The 19081-nt window shown below is 38.2% G+C and overlaps 1 protein-coding gene across 5 annotated transcripts; it reads right to left on the reverse strand.

Moving 5' to 3' along the window:
• Positions 1-1548: 1548 nt before the first annotated feature.
• Positions 1549-15226, reverse strand: LOC112176220. 5 transcript variants are annotated; one of them, XM_024314049.2, is made up of 19 exons: positions 14046-15226; positions 12957-13499; positions 12758-12874; positions 10705-12681; positions 10513-10629; positions 10154-10336; positions 10000-10062; positions 9232-9303; positions 8874-9137; positions 7998-8117; positions 6817-6876; positions 5926-5966; positions 5659-5736; positions 5482-5566; positions 4859-5019; positions 4676-4768; positions 3248-3599; positions 2283-2403; positions 1549-2173 (listed from the first exon to the last, which is right to left on the reverse strand). In XM_024314049.2, the coding sequence occupies exons 1-15, from the start codon at positions 15045-15047 to the stop codon at positions 4894-4896; spliced, it is 4848 nt and encodes a 1615-aa protein (XP_024169817.1). In that variant the 5' UTR covers positions 15048-15226; the 3' UTR covers positions 1549-2173; positions 2283-2403; positions 3248-3599; positions 4676-4768; positions 4859-4893. The 5 variants fall into 5 exon arrangements, with proteins under 5 accessions (XP_024169817.1, XP_024169824.1, XP_024169834.1 ...); XM_024314056.2 differs by lacking the exon at positions 3248-3599; XM_024314066.2 differs by lacking the exons at positions 1549-2173; positions 2283-2403; positions 3248-3599; ... (1 more) ...; positions 4859-5019; positions 5926-5966.
• Positions 15227-19081: the final 3855 nt, after the last annotated feature.

Consider the following 19081-nt stretch of genomic DNA (forward strand, 5'->3'; position numbering starts at 1 on the left):
TGGTGGCACTATATGGCGGATTGGTAATGGGAAAAGAGTCATTATTAAAGGTGATAGGTGGATGCCGTGTCCAACTAGCTTGAAAGTCGTTTCTCCTTTGAGTGTTCCTATGGATTGTAAGGTTTACGGACTCAGGAGCCTTTGGTTAGGTCCTTATTTCTTTCACACGAAGCGGAGATGATTCTTAGCATGCCAATGGGGTTGCACAGAGTCCCGGCCAAGCTGGTCTGGCATTTCACAAAGAATGGAACATTTACAGTCAAGTCAGGCTACTGGGTGGTGAACTGCAAGCAAGGAAATGCCCCACTATGGCCAGCTCTAGTTCTACTGCTTCGGAACTTTGGAAGAAAATATGGAATTTGAATATCCCACAAAAGGTTAAACTTCTAGTCTGGAGATCTGCCATAATTTTCTTCCTTGTGCGCAAACTTTAGTCAAAAGGAAGATTGCCTCTGATGCTTCCTGTTGGCAATGCGGAGCTCCTATCGAATTAGTGATTCATGTCTTTTGGGACTGCCCAAAAGCAGAGAGTATTTGGAAGCTTTCTTTCTTGAGTGAAGTATATAAAACATGGAAGGAGCCTTCTTTTCTTGATTTATTCTCTCATGTCAGTAGCATTACAATTGGAAGTGAGCTAGAAACTTTTGGCTTTCTAGTGTGGTGGCTTTGGAGGAATCGTAACCTACACAGACATGGTGAGAGAGAGTTTTGGGACCGGAAGAGCTTATTCATGCAGCAGGGGAATGGCACCTACAGTACTCTTCTTATGGGGCTACTAACAGATCATCTACGCAGCCTACAACTACTGGCCCATGGTATGCAATAAAATCTACCGTCTCTGGTACACTCTTTCATCATAAGTACTTTAGGCTTAGTAAACTCGCTGATCCATAGTCCATATATATAAAGCGAAGCAGTAAATATATCTTGTCTTAATACCTATCTGGTTGCAGATGGTGCTGGAGCGATATTTCTCCATGTCAGGTGAAGGAACTGAGCTTGTACTGCCCAAGAACTTGGATCTGCAAGACAGACTTAGAAGAGGTCCACCCAAAGACGTTGATTACTTCTCTGAAGATAATGAGGATTGACGGGGCAATCATTTTGCAAACTTGGTTGCAAGGATTTTTTTGTTTATTAATTGAGGCTCGGTCCACCATGTTAGTTCAAAAGAAGCAATCACTTGGATGCACCGCAGTTGCGAGAAATCATTAGCAGTGATCAATTGAACAGTATGCAAATATGAAAACCTGGTTGCAAATATTGCATTATATATGTAGTAATTTTCTAATTGATGTACATTTTTCTCGTCTCACTCACTTTTTTCACTATTGGCCTTTTTACGCACTACCTTTCCCCAACACCTTTGTATTACCATAAAACGATGATTACTTCTATTGACTATAACTAGTGGCCTGCTACCTATGGCAAGTAATCAGTAATTTGGATTTGAACAATTCGGTGAATTTAGATGGAGTTACAGAAAGTGAAGATATATCTTCACGTTCCAGGTTCAAGAAGGTATAGAAGGTGCAGAAAGAAAAGAAAAAAAAAATTAATCATCACCATATATTCAAAGTGCACTTGTATGTTATGAACACTAATATATTTTTATTTACAAGTAAGATTTCATCGTTCTGCTATGTATTTCAGTACAATATTCCAGGCAACCGGAATATGCGAGCAAGTTTCTCTGATTCAGAGCTAGGAGGTTTGACGTTCCCCTCTTGATTTGCGACCTCGCTTCAATTAAAATCTAAAAGGACATCCAACTGCCTCCACAGATCAAATCTACATAAAACTACAGTTTTCACTTCAGTATACAGAACCTATTTGCTAATGAGCTGATCAATCAGTCTGATTTTGACATAGTTAAACAGCTATTTTTGATGTTCTGCCTAGATGAACAGTATTCAGTGTGGTGGCCTCCAGAGCTGGTTCTGAACTTCTGATGTCGGACCTGCATGATGCAATGTGAACCTGTTTTCTGCGGCGGCCAACATTATAACCATCCTACCATTTTGTAGAATGGCAAAACAATCTGACAAAACTACGCTGTAAGATCATTTGAGCAACACATTCGGCTAGGAATGTAATTGGCAGAAATTCGAGCTTTCTAGTATACCACACAACGAATGACGTCCATCTTTTAAATACATCGACTGTACCTAACCTGCAAGCAAAAAAGTAAAGAGTACAGAATGGTTAGTTACACTTACGTCCTAATCAAAAGTGCATAAAAGGTTCAAGAACAGTAGAGGATGCACAATCAGTTGACTGACCTTGCTTTCTGCAGCCGACTCCTGTAGCAGAACCATATGAGCAGAGTTCATAAGCGTACCAAGACTTTGAGAGGCAATGTACCCAGTGATGAACTGATGATTATGGCTCAATCTCCTGGTCCTATAAAAGAGAGTAGAAACCAATACACAGAAATTAAACAGGGAGAGTAAGAATAGTATTGTATAAACACACACAACAACAAAAAACAAAAACAAAAAACAAAAATCATTAAAAGAAAAGTGGTGGGGGCGGCAAGAATGTGCATATGTGAGAAAAAGAATTGACCAAAGAAAGGTGAAACATGGGACAACACTGTAACTGTATATATCTTCCCAAAATAGATGATGAACTACAATTTACTCATGCTTTGTGCCCAAATTCGGGAAGGCAGTTTTCAACCTAATAAGCAGCTTCCCTAAACACAACACAGAATGAGCAGCTTCCCCAAACACAACACGAAATGCGCAGGTTGACTATTACTTGAGAAGATATAATAATAATAAATGAAAAATCACACTACTAATATGAATTGGTGGTGCTACACATAAACAACATACTGTGACGCGACAAACTTGATGAACTAATATTCTTTTCAGTATCGTATAAGGTTCAAGGAATCCTAGTATAATTCGGAGAAATATAAATGTTTATTTTCTTGGTTTTGCCAGCATTCAGAACATTGAAGAGAATCATGGGTGAAATGGTATAGAGATTACGGCTCTTAATCTCCAGTTTTTGGTTATCCCCAGGCAACACCATCAAAAACCACATCAGGTTTCAAAAGTTATCTGACACGATTAGTTAGCAGCTGGTTAACCAGAACTTGATATAAACCCGAAGACACCATGTAAACACAACATAAAAATCAAAAAGTGACTTGACCATCACCCCAAATATAGCACAAACATGGAGAACCTAAAATTACAGCACAATAAGCAGACTCTGGAATTTATATTAGAATTACCATAAGCAATCTCCCATAAATGGTTAGAAAGCTGATTCTGCTTCATTGATCATTCTTCCACCCGAAGGAATGAAACATACATCTCACCAGTGTATGAAAAAATTGACTCTGCTAGTGGAGATGTCCAACCCGGAGAACAGTAAGTGCACTTTCCCAACACTTTATTTATGTCAGGGAAAATCTAAACAAGTTTACTTGGCTTGTCTTTAAGTTTAAGTCCTCGAATGTAGCAAGAATAAAAGCCCAGAATTGATGTTGCACCTACTAATTAAGGGAGGTGGCACAGTATTTGACAAGTCAAACCAGACTCGAAGATGTACACAGACTGCAGCTGGCAAACTCCCCATTTCAACTGAAAATAACGTAACGAGTATAATAAGAAAAGATATGATAATCACAGTACAACAAAATCAGGGTCTCATGATCCAAATCCTCCAGTGTTGAAAGAAAACGTGAAAATCCTCTTTTTGACATTCTCTTGGCACATTTGTCAGAAAAGACCCACTCTCATTTTTCATGCAAAACATAGCTTCCAAAACCAAATAAATTCACAAGGACCACAACCAAATAATTAATATAACCAGAGAAAAGAAAAAATAACAAATGGGCTTTCAACCATAGCAAGCTACAGTCCAAGCTTGGTAAGAATGAAGACTGGAAAAGGGTACTTTTATGGAGAAAGGAAATAGTTCAGCACTATTTCACAACAATAGGTCCCCAATTCCCCACCATTTCAGAGAATTGGGTAAAAAAGGTCAGACACAATGGGCATATGAACTTGGGTTAAGTTCCACCCAGGAAGAAGGAAATAACCAAGCAATCCCTGCAGAAATTGACCATGACATAATGATCATGATTATTGTGCTCTGTCATTTCTTGCTACTGTTATTATGTTAAGTTGCCAAAGTAGATGAGTAAGGACACTTGTATGGTATCCATCTTTAGCGGCAGACTGGCAGTAGCACCTACGTCAGGACCATCAAAGATGAAATACACATTTTAAGATGCAATAACCTTCTCTAAAATCAAATGGCACACCCTTGAAACTACAAAACCAACCAACAATATTCGTAACTAGAAACAATCCCTAGTACTTCTACATTATTGTAACCTTATATTTTATAATGGATACCACTTGAGCATCTTATTAATTTTCAACTCATTAGATATATAAACTTTATTCTGCAATAAAGTTCCAAAATCTACATCGAAGTCCCTTCTGAATCTCATAGGAAAGTCAATTCGCATCTTGAAGAATTAGTCTCTAAGGTAATGGTTGAAAGAAAAGTTGTATTAAACTTCTAAATAGGTAAAATGAGTGTCAATATTGGTGCAAATTGATATCACCAGCAAGACATGTATAAGCAAAAGAGAGTACGTAGTAAACAAAACAAAAAGATGAGAGATGTAAAACCATAACCAAATTACCTACTATAATGCCACTTTCCCTTTCCAACAGTAACCCCAGCTCGATGAAAGAAGTAGATGCTATCCTGTAATTTTTGTCAACTTCCCGCCCACCTGCCGGAGCAAAAGAGGGAAAGAAAAAATCATTGAAAAAAGATGAGAAAATTACAATTAAGCAAAAGAATCATTTCAATCCAAGATTACCTTCTGCCACATATGACCTCCATACAACAGCACGCCTATGTTAGATCAATACTCGGGATAATTTTAGGAAGCAGTCTATATGGGGGACTTGAAGATGCATCATCATCATTAGGAAGAGAAGCAAGCTCATTCTCCAAAATAGAATAAGCTTCTGAAAACGCCTACATCAGCCAATGATAGTCTTGAAGTGAGAAGCATACGTATATACATACTTCATTCTATAAATCTGATGATCAAAATATTGACACAGAGAAATGAAAAGGCAGCTAATTGAAGTGTTACTTGGGTTTCATTAGTATTTAGTAATTTTTATATAATAATAAAAAATATATATGTACATATATGTGAAGAATTGGGCCAGTCTCCAGACGGGGTATACCTCCCCATCCTTGAAACCGAGTTCCTCCAGAATCCTGACATTATTTGATAACATTCAATATATGATACCCAGTTCAACATGTGGACTTTTGTGAAATATACTGATTCATCAGTAATGACTACTGACAACTGCAATTGTTTATTTAAGCAGTTTTCTCTCAACAAACATCAGGTTTTTGCACAAGTTAATCGGGAATTGATCAGCAAATATCATGATAACCCAACCAAAAAATAACACAGTTTACCTTGATACACTGATGTATCCGAAAGCAATTGCGTCCGACATTATTAGTCGGATAAAGGGGATCATCAATGTGTATGGGGTCGATGCTACATGGAGTAGACGAACAAGATATAAGTAGCGGAAGACAAGAAATCCATATGTCATGCACAGATAAGAGAGCAAAGGATCCCATCATTACCTGCAACCTCTTTCCCTCTTTATATAAACACCACTTCCCTGTACGGAAATACGCATTTGCCGAGGATCAAAAACATTCCTAGGGATGAAAAATATCAAATGTTAAACAATAGCCATTTAATGCCTGTATTATTTTATAAAAAATTAAAAAAATTAAAAAAAAGTAGGCTTATCATCAATGTAAAGCTAAATCGAAGAAGCACTATAAATGATAGAAAAATTAATTAATTAATAAACCAGAAGAAATCGTTATCAGCAATTGGCTTACCCAAAAAAATAAAGAAAATTCATCAGAAGGTTTCCAAAGTTCTGCAAGATCATTAGTATGGCGGTTAAGCAAAAGCAATCTAGTAATAATCATTGGCACAAATGTGGAAAAGAAAAGGACAGAAAGTACTGAAGTTGAAATGGAACTTAAAACTAAACCCAGCCACATGAAATTCACCAGAATAAGCCAGGAGAAAAACTATCAGGACATGGAATACTATTTCCAGCATTGCACAAAATATCTGGAATCTTTACTCAGTGCTTTGCAAGAGCATGGAATTTCTTTTGGGTGGTTAGGGTCCATAAAAGCAGTCTGGTCTGGGTGTCTACAGCCCATCAAAACTCTATCACTACAGGAATTGTGGATTTCTATATTTGGTGTTTTTACTTACATTGGCGAGGCAAAAGCCAGTTCAAAACATTTTAAAGTCCTGAAATATCCCTTTTGTTTAGTGAAAAAAATTCCCCACTATTAAATCAAACAAGCATTCACCTAGGCAACTACAGTTATGCCATGGCAGCAAAGGCAATGGCCCAATGCAAGACGGGAAACAAGTTAAAATACGCAGCAGAGAGAAAATGGTTGACACCATGCATATAAATCCATTACTTTCTAATTTTTAATTAAGGTTTTAAATATGCAATACTTATATTCTTGTTTCTTTAGTTCAATAAATGTTTTCACACATAGCTTCACACCCTTTACAACAAAAACAGAGTTAGAAACCACAGTACAATTGTATTATGATCCATGGAAAAACTATATATGTACAAAGTATCCTACTATGTCATACGAAAGAGAAGATTATAAATGCTAGTATGATATATGGTCATCCAATAGAAACCATAGCATACTAACAAAACAAATATATAACGTGGCAAATGGAATTACTTGGTTGATAGGTCGGCTAAGATGATACTCATGCTGGAGAAAACGCACAATTAGTAGTACCTACAATAAGAGTGAAACAGCAAGTTAAAGAAACATAGAGTACCTGTTGAATTATTTGCATTTTTCTTACCAGCAAATATGTCTAAAAATAAAACCAAAGACCTGACTAAAAGAATAAGCAACAAACTTTCAAAATGCAAAACTATATCATGCAATGCTCCACTAAGAGAGAACAACAGGTTAGTAGAGCCATTTGTCAAGTTACTTAAATTGCTCGAGTAGATTTGACATGTTCATGCTTCCTAAAATTGAGTAGGGGATCAAGTGACACTTCATGCGTAGCCAAGGGCTGGTTCTAATTTATCTTCAACTTTCTAAACCAAAGAAAAACTCTCCAAATCATGCGTAGCACTTGGCTCCCCAACTTCATATTTTGTTACATTTGCTTTTCAACTAGAATATGTGAACTTAAACATCCTTTCCGACTAGAACATGCCCTATCCCCAACTGAATAAGTACGTATCACAAAGACGATGCTTAGGTTGTGCACAAACTCGTGATCTAATATTTACAGCCTAGTCAAATAGGTTGCCAGTTCCATAAAGAATGAAAATTTCAGCAATCTTAGTTCCCTTTGTCGCTGGTCTTTTGAAATCAACTCAAGATGGACAGAACTTTGCGAGCCTATCCTCAGTCACAATTGTAAAGCATTACCAGAGACTTAAATAGAAATCTAGCCACACTATCATTTCCCTCTTTGCAACCACGAAAGTTGTTCATAGACTAGCTTGCTCAACTTTGTCAAAAATTGGTGATTGACAAACCATGACCATATCTAAAGTCTCTATGACTGATCAGAAAGCTACAATCTCTGAGATAAACCCTCAATGATTTGGTACCTTTTGGTGGCCACACTACATATCTAATTGTATGAGTTGATCTATCAAGTCCACTACTGACCAGCAAAAGATTAAGTATTAAAGCAAAGTTTTTTTTTTCTTTTTTTTTTTTGCTTTTGAAAGGAAGAAAAGTATACTTTGATGAAGCATAATGTTCAGTCAATATATAAAGCTCAATATCACCTTTGATACCATTTTTGAAACATGGTTAAATTTAAAAACTAAGCATCAATATAATTTAATTACATTAAGCCCGATGAGAGGTGTTCCAGCATTACTCACCAAGCAGTAGGAACTCAAGCCACCAGAATAAGACTGATCCAGACTACGATCCGCCAAGAACTGTTTCAGTACCAAAGCAAGGGGTGTAGCAGCTGGAAACTGCTCAGTTAAATCTTTAACCTGCAAATGACTATCTACAGTTTAAAAAATATAAATAAACATTAAGAATTTAGTCTTTAAAGTATAAATGTCAATGAAAGTGTCTCAAGAAAAATAGACTAAAAAGATTAAAACATATAGAATAGGTATCTATAAAAAAAATAAAAGTAAAAAATAAAATAAAAAGGTTAAGCATCCAACGAATATATCATGAGTATGGTAGAATATGTCATTTTTCCCTGAGAATGGATGTCTATATATTGGAGGCAAGAATGTATGAAGGAAAATGTTAAACTTGAAACAACAAGTAAAAGCCAATAAACTGCAAAGACTAGTGTTACTGGGAGGAGAATGGTGTCATGCTCCTGCGCACTAAAACTATATGACCGTTTCCATAAGTGTAAGAGTTCACATATCAGAAAACCAACTGGGTGATCCTAATAGTACCAAATGTATTAAGAGCGCAGTCCAGAGAAAATCCAAATCCAACATTGCTCTCTTAAAACAAAGGTTAAGTTTCAAATTATGAGAATGATTTTTTTATTTAGTCTTCACTTTTATTCACAGTAGGAGAGCCCATGGCTGTTAGACAGTACATTCTGCACAGAATGCTTAAGAACCCCAATTAGAATGGTTGAAAGAGCACATTTGATTCTTTGGCATGGAATTAACAGGGATTTGCAAAAACTAAAGTTCACAACAGCCCTCAATTATGTGTCACACTTGTAACTGCATTCCTGTGCGAGGGTTTAGTTTGAGAGAGGGAGAGAGAGTTACCAGCTGTGTAGTTTGAAATCCTGTATGAGATGGAGATTTGAAACTGATGTCAATGCGAATTGATACTGAATCCTTTGTAGCATCACAAGTTATCTGGGGGCACTTAGGCATAGCAGATTCTTCTAAAATAACCCCACTGGAGTGCACATTACAGTCTGGTTCACCAGTACTGTGTGGTGCCTCTTCTTTTGGTGATTGCACGTTAGACGAAGACGAGGCAATTAGATCATTGGGAACTTCCACCACAAGCATTATAATTGGTATCTACAAGCAAAGAGGGAACATTAAGTAGAAGCATGAAAATGAAAGAAGCTTAGAATAAGAAAAGGGGAAAAAAGTTGAAAGAAAGAGGAGTTACAGCTGTATTTTCCACGGTCTTAAGAGAATCATTTTTAACCCAATCCTGATTGACGAGATACCTGGCAGCATGCTAGAAGACCAATACAAGACAATGTTACTCAACAAGCAACAGGAAAAATAATCAAGATATTACTGTAAGGGGTGGGGTTTGCAACTTTAGCAACACAAAGGGAGAGAACAAATCAGGTGACCGAAAAACAAATGCTTATCTGTCCATGGGATACATGTAGGAATAAATTAAGTTTGGTACCCAAAAACATGGAAGTTCAAACTAAATAGTTCAATAACTAATCAGGAGGCAAAATTCTAAATGGTTCAACAGAAGAAGTCACCAGTGTCCCCAACCTTATGTAGCCCCTTTCAATGGACAACATAAACTGCAGGTGCCCCTTAGGGTACATTAATGCATCAATAGATTAATGTAGACCAACTCAAATTAGAGGTAGACCAGTTGCATCTAGTGGTAGACCAGCGGGAGCTAGTATACTAGCAACCATTCTATGAAGCTTATCTACCACAACATGGAACTGGTCTACATTAATGTATCAATGCATGTAGGCCCTATAAAATCTTCCATAAACAGATTGCAGAGAAAAACATTGTTCATCCATTCCTTTGAAACATTGATAATCCACTGTACAAAACAACTCCACTCATTCATTGAAACACCCAAGCAGTCTCAGTGCACATATCTCAACCCATAAACGAACCAAATGAACTGCCATCAACCTTCCACTAAAACAGTGATATAGCATTGCCAACATACCTGAAGGCATGTCTCTTTAATACCATTTCGACCCTCCAATATCCCAGCTTCTTTAATGGGTTCCTAGAAATATGTCAGCAGATAAGTTTTTCCTATGTAAGTACCGGAAAAGAGATCAATCTAAGTGAGAAATTAGATATAGAGAAAATTTTACCAAATTCCTAACAGGAGGTAGAGAAACCACAAGGTCCACATCACTAGTTGGAAGGGACAAACCGTTTGCAACTGAACCAAATATATTTGTCCTGGATCTGGGCCAAAGCACCTGGAGAGACCGTGTAACTCGTTTGACAGCCCAATTGATGTAGGGCTTCCGAGACATATTCTCTGTAGCAACCTTGAACCCATCATATCAAACATTCAGTAGAACGTAACAACACATTGAAGACGATCAAAGCTACAAATGTTTGACAAACATTCTGATTGGAGAATTTTAGAAAGAAAGAAAAATGAAAAATAGTGATGGTGAAGAAGGGATAATATTATGATAATGATGATATATCATTATTGTACCTTCTTGCAAAAAAATTCAATCTCATCATGCACAAGGCTGTGCATCAGAGAGAGATTTGCCTTCCGTGTTGGACAGTTATGTAACTCAGGCGGCTGAAGGGGAAATGCAACATCCGGCTGAACAATGAAAATACCATCAGACGCTGTTATATTTTATAATTGTAAACATTAATGCTTAACTTACAATCTTACATGTTCCTGATCACGTGCTAGTTGAGAAATAGCAATCAGTCGATCCTGTAACAGAGGTGCAGGAAGAGGCTGAATCAATGGGGGGCCTGAAATATTATTTCTAAATGGCCAAACAACTTCAGCACCATCCATGCGTAAACAAGCTTCCTCCAAGTTAGCTCCATCATGGAACCAACCTCTCATACCCCAGTGCCTTGGGCTAGAGCTACCAGAACGAACAGTTGGAAATCCCCTGTGTTTCCTCGAGTCACTCACAGAAGATGGTGGAGGTGGTCGTGGAGCGCGTGGGACAGAAAGCACCACCGGCGACGGTGGCCGCTTTATCCTAGGTCGATCACGCATAGTAGGAGGAACACATGGGCTTTTACGATCATGGCTGCGCTTAAAGTCTCTTGATCTTGATATGATGATTGGCCGCAACATGGGGTAAGGCAATGAATCGCCTGTCTTCCCTTCAATATCACCAGTTACGTCAGCCAAAGATCCAGACGATTCGTCATCTACTACTGTGTCTCCCATTGTTGATGAGGGATGCAGCACCTTGCCTGGTACTTCATTTCCTGACATAACATATCCAAGAGGCTGGTTTCCTGATCCCAAAGGATCAAAAGGAGAACAGAAGGAAGCAGTAGGTGAAGTCAAACCATTTGTACTGTACGGAGAAGAAAATGCAACCATATCATCAACAGCTCTATTTATGTCAGCTTCACGCCAAGCCCATGAGCTATCATCAGAACTAAGGGAAGGAGGGCGAGAGAAAACTGTCCCGGTATGATCAGAAGGATTCCAGTACATCACACCACCACCAAAGTATTGATTATAATCTGCCCCAGAAAATGCTTGCACCTCAACTTCATCCTCAGATATCCATTGACTGTCACATTCATCCACTAGTTCATATGCCTTTGTTGGATCAGGTAGGTCTGCGCAATCCCAAGAATACTTCCTTTCATCATCCATGGTTGTTGCATTTATTTGGACAGTGTGTGCAAAACCCTGTGGATAAGTACACGGCTTTTTTGAGACAAACCCAGAATCATAATTACAGGTCCGGTATGGAGCCACTCTACGAGCACTTCGAACCATTGGGGGCCAATCTATACTCATTGGCAATGGTCGAGTCAGAACTGGATTACACCCACCTTCAATTGCCGAGTTTCTCACCTGATGTATTGTGGGTAGAAAAGACTGGCGGTGATTCTGCCAGTTATGACCAACATCCAGATGCAATCGATCGGTGGCAGGTGGGAGATGTGAGTTAACAGGTGGAAAATAGGCACAAGCTACAGCCGGCCACTCATAAGGAGGGCAATCAAAAGAACTTGGAGCCCTAGTGTGATATATATTATTTCCACTCTCTTGGTCCTGCAACAGAACAGCTTCCTCGTTTACATCAGAAGCTCTTATTTCTTTGGCTGGCAAAACTTCTTTCGCACCTGACTTAACAGCACGCTTGTCCTGCAAGTCAATATCTTTATGATGGGAAACTTTATCATCTACCTCAGGCACTGGAGAGTTTATCAAGTTTCCATCTACCTTACAGGCTTCAGTTTCTGATCCAGAACATTTTGTTTGGATTTCAGTATTATTATTTAAACACTGGTAACTTTCCAGAACCTTATGACAGAAACTGGCACTAGAACCAATACCATCATTCTCTTGAATGCTTTTGGTGGCATCTTCATCTTTAAGAGGTCCATTCGCAGAACCAGAAGGAATTGAATTTGACAAAGGGATGTTACAACTAGCTGAATTATCACATCCGATGTTCTGGTAGGCTGTATCACCAGAAACCTGATCAGACTTTGTTGCGTCAAGAATGACTGAAGAAGAAGAAGAAGCTTCCATGAATGATCTATCAAATTTCTCCATATCATTAACACTCCTCAAGCCAGTTATTTTCTTTTTGCCTTTTCCTTTCCTACCCTTCCTCGCAGCTGTCTGCACTTTTCCAACAGCCAATGCTTGTGCATGTTCCTGATGACAAGCTACCAGTTACAAACCATTTAAATCACCAATGAGAAATGTGCTTCAAATTAAAAAGTAGTATAACCATTTCATCTTTTGATGATGACGATTCTCTGGAAATCTCCTTCTCTTGATGTATAGTATGCGTCGTCTTGGACTCCACTGAATCTGCCTTCTCTTTATAAGCCAATGTACTAAGATCCTGGTATGACATTGAAGCAATTAAAACTATCTCCAAAATGTGTTTCTGCATCCAAAAGGACATCAGTGAACTGAAAGAGTACCTTAGCAGATGTTTCACACAAAAATTCATCTGTACATGACCCTGGAACAGGATTTGGCCTTTTCATATTGTGGGACCTCCCCTTACTTTTACGGCTAGAAGCACTAGGCTTTGCTTTGGGTTTCTTAGGTAAGCATTTTTCATTTCCCTCTGCTAAAAGTTCAAGTTTTGTGCAGTCAAGCAAAAGAACCATGAGAAATCCTCGTATTTTTCTTAGTATAAAATCAGAAATGGTAGAAATTGAACTCAATGTGGTATAGAAGAATTTCCCTTTATCATATTCATTATGGCGACATAATGATATCATCGTTATGATATCCTGAAGCACAAAGAGATTATTAAAAGCATCGGCTAAGGAAGCAGGTTTCCCAGAAAGAGAAGCTGGGATAATGCTTGACCCAAATTCTGTGTCAGCCACAAGTTTTGGAACAGTCTTGCGCATAGATACATTATGGTTGTACCTCAATGGTTGCTCCATTCCTGTGTTGGCGAGCCACATTTCATCCTCTACCCCACTACTTGTTCCCTTCAGAATCTCATGAATCTAAATTTAAAATGATCAAAGTAAGCTACATTATTCTTCTGGTAATCAACTTATGCTACATTATACAAAAAGTATCTCAAGATTTTAACACTACATTGTAACCTCCTGCCAAATATGAACTACATTTTAAGAACTCCATTTCTTTCATACATGAGTACTGCCATACATAAAAGTATTTGATACAATACTTAAAGTGGACGACCAAAGACACTCTGTGCTCAGATATGCATGGCAATGCAGGTCATGGAGTTCTAGACAAAAATACGAAATTTGGGAGAGAATAGCATTTTCATTGAATAATTTGATCTTAGCATTTCCATATCTCTCTACACTATTTCTACCTATAACCTCTCGTCTCTATGCATATTAATGCAGCATTCACTAGAAATAGTTTTCTATCACTAATATGCCAGCAGAATAACTCCAACAATATATATTAAAAAAATCATAACCTTTCTTGCATTCTCCACCTATTACAGGTATTAAATTGTGGCACAACCACACTGAAAAAAACTAGTATAAAATTATACAGATCGGAAAATGTACCAACGGTTTTGCTGCTTTCCCCAACACTGAAGTCACTACATTGCTCCGCGTCGCATCATCCAAATTCCCCCACCAGTCCACACACCCCTTCTTCCTCCAAAACACATTGGCTGCCACGCCGGCCGCGCTGATCTTCTCTTTCAACTTCACCCCTCTTTTCCTTGCATTATTCGAATTCAGCCAAGCAAGCCTCAGAGCAACCTCTAACCGGTTCGCCACGAAAGCTTCCATACTGTAATACCCTTTGTCCTTCAACCACTTCAATTCCACCCAATCCGACCCCAAATCACTGTCTTCACCTCTCAGGAAGCCCCCATTTGATATATCATCCATAGCCTCCACAAACCTATCAAAATTCTCAACCAACTCCTCACTCACTGTCACCGTATCAATCTCCCTCACCGAACACGAACACTCCTCGACCTTCTCTCCCTCCCTCGACGAAAACAACCGAGTCGACTCGAACACCATCTTCTCCGACTCGTTCGACTCGGCAACCCTAGACAAAAGCCCGCCGGACCTCTTGAAGCAGAGCGTGGGGAGGTCGCCGGAGGGGAGGTCGGGGAGGATGATGAAGGAGCCGTGGCCGTGCGTGCGGAGCTTGCGGAGCATTTGGAGGAGGAGGCGGACGAATTTGGGATCGACGGCGGTGAGGTGAGCTTGGCGGTGGTGGAGGGAGAGAGAAGAGAACCATTTGAGGATGGAGGACCTAGGGTTAGGGTTGGGCTTGGGGTCTGAGGAATGGGAGCGGGAATTGTAGAGGGAGATGTGGGAGGTGAGGGAGTCGATGAGTTGGTTCTGAGCTATGCGGGAATTGTAAGGGGATTTAGGGTTTGGTTTCGACATGGTTTTGGTTTCGGAGAGACCGGACCAGTGGAGAGGGAGACGGAAATGGCGAGAGAAATGGAGAGAGAGAGGGGGGGGGGGGCACCGGTTTAAGCTCTTCTTCTCAGGCAGAGGCAGACACTCACCGGTTTTGCGGTGTGAGGTGTTAGGTGGCATTCGTTGGAATTTTTGGATTTAATTTCAACCACCTCCAGCGCTTTTGTCTAATTCTTTTACCGCAATTATCGCAAAACACGACGGTGTCTGATAATCTAGCGAGAATCGTGACATGGAAATTAAGCGGTTTAGTTTTGGACCATCGTCGGTTGAAATATCAAACCGCGTTTAGAATTCTGAAGAGTAAGATTTGTTGCTTGCTTGTTTACAACAGCTTTGACATACCAGTTAGTCCCATTATGTGAAAATTAAAAGTGATTTAGGCTTAGACTCAGTTTGGCCCCAATGTGATTATGGGTTAAGTAACTTATTTTTCAATTTAAGTTGCTATAGCTGTTTGATAAAAAATAATAATAATCATCGATTAAAATTGAAATCTCCCACTTTTCCAGACATAATCTACAAGCTACTGAAATGCTACTTCCCGAACTGTGGATTTCAGAAGTTGAGATAACTGACTTGACCTTACTATATTGCTCTCATCCAATTCCATCAAATTCACAATTCAACCTGATGTCAAAATGTATTCAAAGGCATAACTCAATGCAATGTAGCCTAGAATAACCAAAGCCACCACTACGAATAGAGGTTTAGGTGGTGGCCAAATTATATTATATTATATTATATACTAAAGGAAGGTTTCCCTTGTGAATAGTGGATTGCTTGCTTTGCCCCTGTTTTCTTTCCATTTTTACAAATTGCCCTGGCTTTCTCTCTATTAGAAGTTGTCTCATCAAAAAAAAAAAAAGGCTCACCGACTGAAAGAGAGAGTTCAGTTCATTTGCTTCAATTTTAAGGCTTCGAATAGGTCTGTGATTTTTTGCTTTATTTATGTTCATTTAAGATTCTTAAAAGAGAACTAAATCTCAGTTTGTAATTTTGCAGCTGTTATTGCAGTTTGAGTTTTGACATATCCATTCCTCTGTTTGATTGGTGTCAGGTATATGTGGTGATTTCATGGGTTGATTTTTATGAAATACATTCTATGTCATGCCTTTCTCCAAGCTTTTTCTTTATGTATACAAAATCATTTATTGATTAGGAGAATGGTTGAACTCTGGAAACCCAAAACCCAGCCTTTCAAATTATAACTGTGGCGGCTTGATTATAGCTATCAAGATTTGTTGGTAAGAACATATTAAAAGGTATATGGAAATAAGCAGGATATAACTATTTGACTTATGGTGTATTTTCAATTTCTATCATCATCAGTACGATCATGTTCTAAAACTTCAAAACTTTAAACAAAATGAAAGACTGTCCTTTAAATCTATTTTCATCACCTTATGTTGAAAAAAATAAAATAAAATAAAAACATTCGTAGAAAGTGTGGGTAGCCCAAATGAACCAGCCTAATTATTTGTTGCAGCTATCCTCTCCTTTTGAAAATGGTTTGTAGTTAAATGTAATGCAATGTGCATGCTAGCATTTGGGTCTAGCTTTTGATCAGATACTGGACAATAACTTTATAGGATTGTGGTGCTCTTTTGTAACAATATCTCTCTCTTTCTTTGAAGTTATAATGAAATTCAGCTTTGTTTTTTATTCTCTGCCACTTGATTTCAGTTATATTGAGCTATTAGATATTGTGTTTTATCGTTGTTGTGATTGTTGTAGGTTTGATTAGAAGCTGAGTTTTTTTTCGTGTGGTCTGAGTCTTGGTCAGTTTGTGTCCGGTAAGAATTTGGTATGATTGATTGGTTCCATGCAAAATGTTAAGGAAAAATCTTAGGTCTGAACAAAGGAAGAACAGATCTTTGGAGCGTTGAAGTAGTTGTGAGGGTACTTTGATCATGAAAATCTGATCTCTAGCAAAGACTAAAAATAGTGAGGGATGAGAGATAAGACTTGGTCTTTGTTTGAATAAACTAGTTCATTTTGAACTCGAACATAAAACTGCATGCTTATTGTTTACTCCATGACTTCCTGTGGTCTCATAGCTGGCTCACACTTCGGTTCACTATTTTTATTTTTATTTTTTTTTAATAAGTTCACTATTTTCTTTTATTTTGCTTAAACCTCAAGATAATCAAACAGCTTTGTGAACCGTGACTTAATTATAATATCTTAATTCTTAAATGAGAAGGTGGAGGAGTAAAGTGGAAATAATTAGCGGTTTCTGAAGTTGGTGGTTGAATTTCTTGCCTCTTTGCCTCCGTGCATCAAATCAGAAAATTGTTCACAGTTAATTGTTATTAGGAATTTAAGACTTTGACTTGAAAAAGCCGTGTGATTGAACCATGAGGCATGACATATTTGGTCTTTGGTCATATCAATTTGATTGATTTCTTATATTTATATGAACATGTGGGTTTTTTCTTTTCTGGGAAGAACATAATTTGGGATTTGACAAAGAAATGAGTAATTGCAAAAATTGCAAGATTTTGTGTGTGACAGTGTGATAGATGTATTGATTTGTCAAGGAGCGAATATGCCTCAAAGGGTGTAAGTGGGAAAGGGGATTTAATGGAATTTTCCATGGCAATATTGGATCCATTAATAAATTTGCTTAACCACCACCCGTAGCTAATGCTACCTACTTTGTTTTTGTTATCTTTATGTTTTTTTTTTTGGGTAATATACTCTGTTTTTATTTCTGTTATTTAATTTTGCTACTTGATAAATGTCAATTGTGGGAGCATGTGTATGGAATCAATCAATCATATCCAAAAAGTTGATTCAAAGTCACTTGATTCAGATGGCTGGATATATAAGGTGGTTTGTTTACCCAAAGTGAAATCCTAATCGAAGACAGATAGATAAAATAAGCAAGCGAAAATCCTGAAAAGTTGTTTCTTACCTTTTTTTTTTTTATTGGCTTGAATTCTTTCATTCCCTATTCTCCTCCCCTCTTTTAATTTGATTTGAACAAAAGGAGACTGTATCTCTCAATGTTTACCTCTGCTAGTTCTACCCAAATCACTGAATTCCAATTATATCAAGATGTAGAGCTCGGCGAGTAGATTAATTTCGTACCTCATTTGTCATCATCGGTGACCAGAATTGCCGGAAAACTCAAGAAAACAGTCGAAAGTATCAAAACATTCCGGGCTTTGAATCGACTCCACCTTCGCCTTTTGGAGAAATCAAATATAAGAAGACGTAGACGCTATCAAGACAAAAGGAATGCCATCACTCCGACGCTGGTATGTGGTCAGAGTCATAAGTTACGACCGGGGCATGTTAGTGCTACACAGGTCCGAGAAACGGGTCGCATGATTTGAGCTCTTCTGGGATCTTCTGGACCATTTGATCAGATCCTAAGGTACTTAGAGGCCCAGATCAGCGACCCAAATAGAGTAGTAATGAAACAAACGGTCAAGATCTCACCGCAATTTTTTTATTCAAAATGAATTTCTTAATTCCCAAATATCCGAAATTTGTAATAAATAGCTCTAACATAAAAAAAATTTCACAAAAATGACCATGGATTGGTTGTGTCGCATACTTTACATTCGAGTCAATAATTAAAAAAAAAAAAAAAACAAAACAAAACAAAAACAAACTCTGAGCCCACCCCCACTTTTACATATGTCAGTGAGAATCGAAGCCATGACCTTTACAATGTTGGAATTATAACTTACCAACAAGCCACAGCTCACTTCAGTCAATAAATTAAAGATTAACTTCAATAGAATTTACTGAAAAATTCCCAAATGTTGTTACTCACTACTACAAAAATTGAATCAGACGACGACTAAAAACCGTCGTCTGATATGGAGGTAAAGCGTCGTCTATCGAGGCGCCGTCTGATGAAGATCGATTGTAGGGAACCGTCGTGTGAAGGGCTCGGCAGCATGGCGCGCAGCATGTTGGCAGCATGTCGACAGCATTAGCTGTTGCGTGACTATTCTTCAGATGACGGGTGACTTTAGAAACTGTCGTGTGAAGGAAATTCAGAGGTCGCTTTATTTTATGCCCGTTGTGTGACTTTCATTCAGACGACAGTTTTTCAAAGTATCCATTATCTATTTTACATTCAGACGACAGTTTTTATTTTTGGGTCATTGTGACTATTGTGCACATACGACAGT

Source organism: Rosa chinensis, chromosome 1, assembly GCF_002994745.2.
Source record: "Rosa chinensis cultivar Old Blush chromosome 1, RchiOBHm-V2, whole genome shotgun sequence".
Taxonomy (NCBI): Eukaryota; Viridiplantae; Streptophyta; class Magnoliopsida; order Rosales; family Rosaceae; genus Rosa; species Rosa chinensis.

What these genes read in the sequence shown, in the direction of transcription:
- LOC112176220 (XM_024314056.2), bottom strand. Translation starts at nt 15,047, where the DNA reads ATGCCACCTAACACCTCACACCGCAAAACCGGTGAGTGTCTGCCTCTG. An exon ending in TTAAAGAGACATGCCTTCAG is followed by an intron (nt 9,304 to 9,999) that starts GTATGTTGGCAA and finishes TTGGTCTTCTAG; the next exon opens with CATGCTGCCAGGTATCTCGT. An exon ending in AATTTTCTTTATTTTTTTGG is followed by an intron (nt 5,737 to 5,925) that starts GTAAGCCAATTG and finishes TTTCATCCCTAG; the next exon opens with GAATGTTTTTGATCCTCGGC.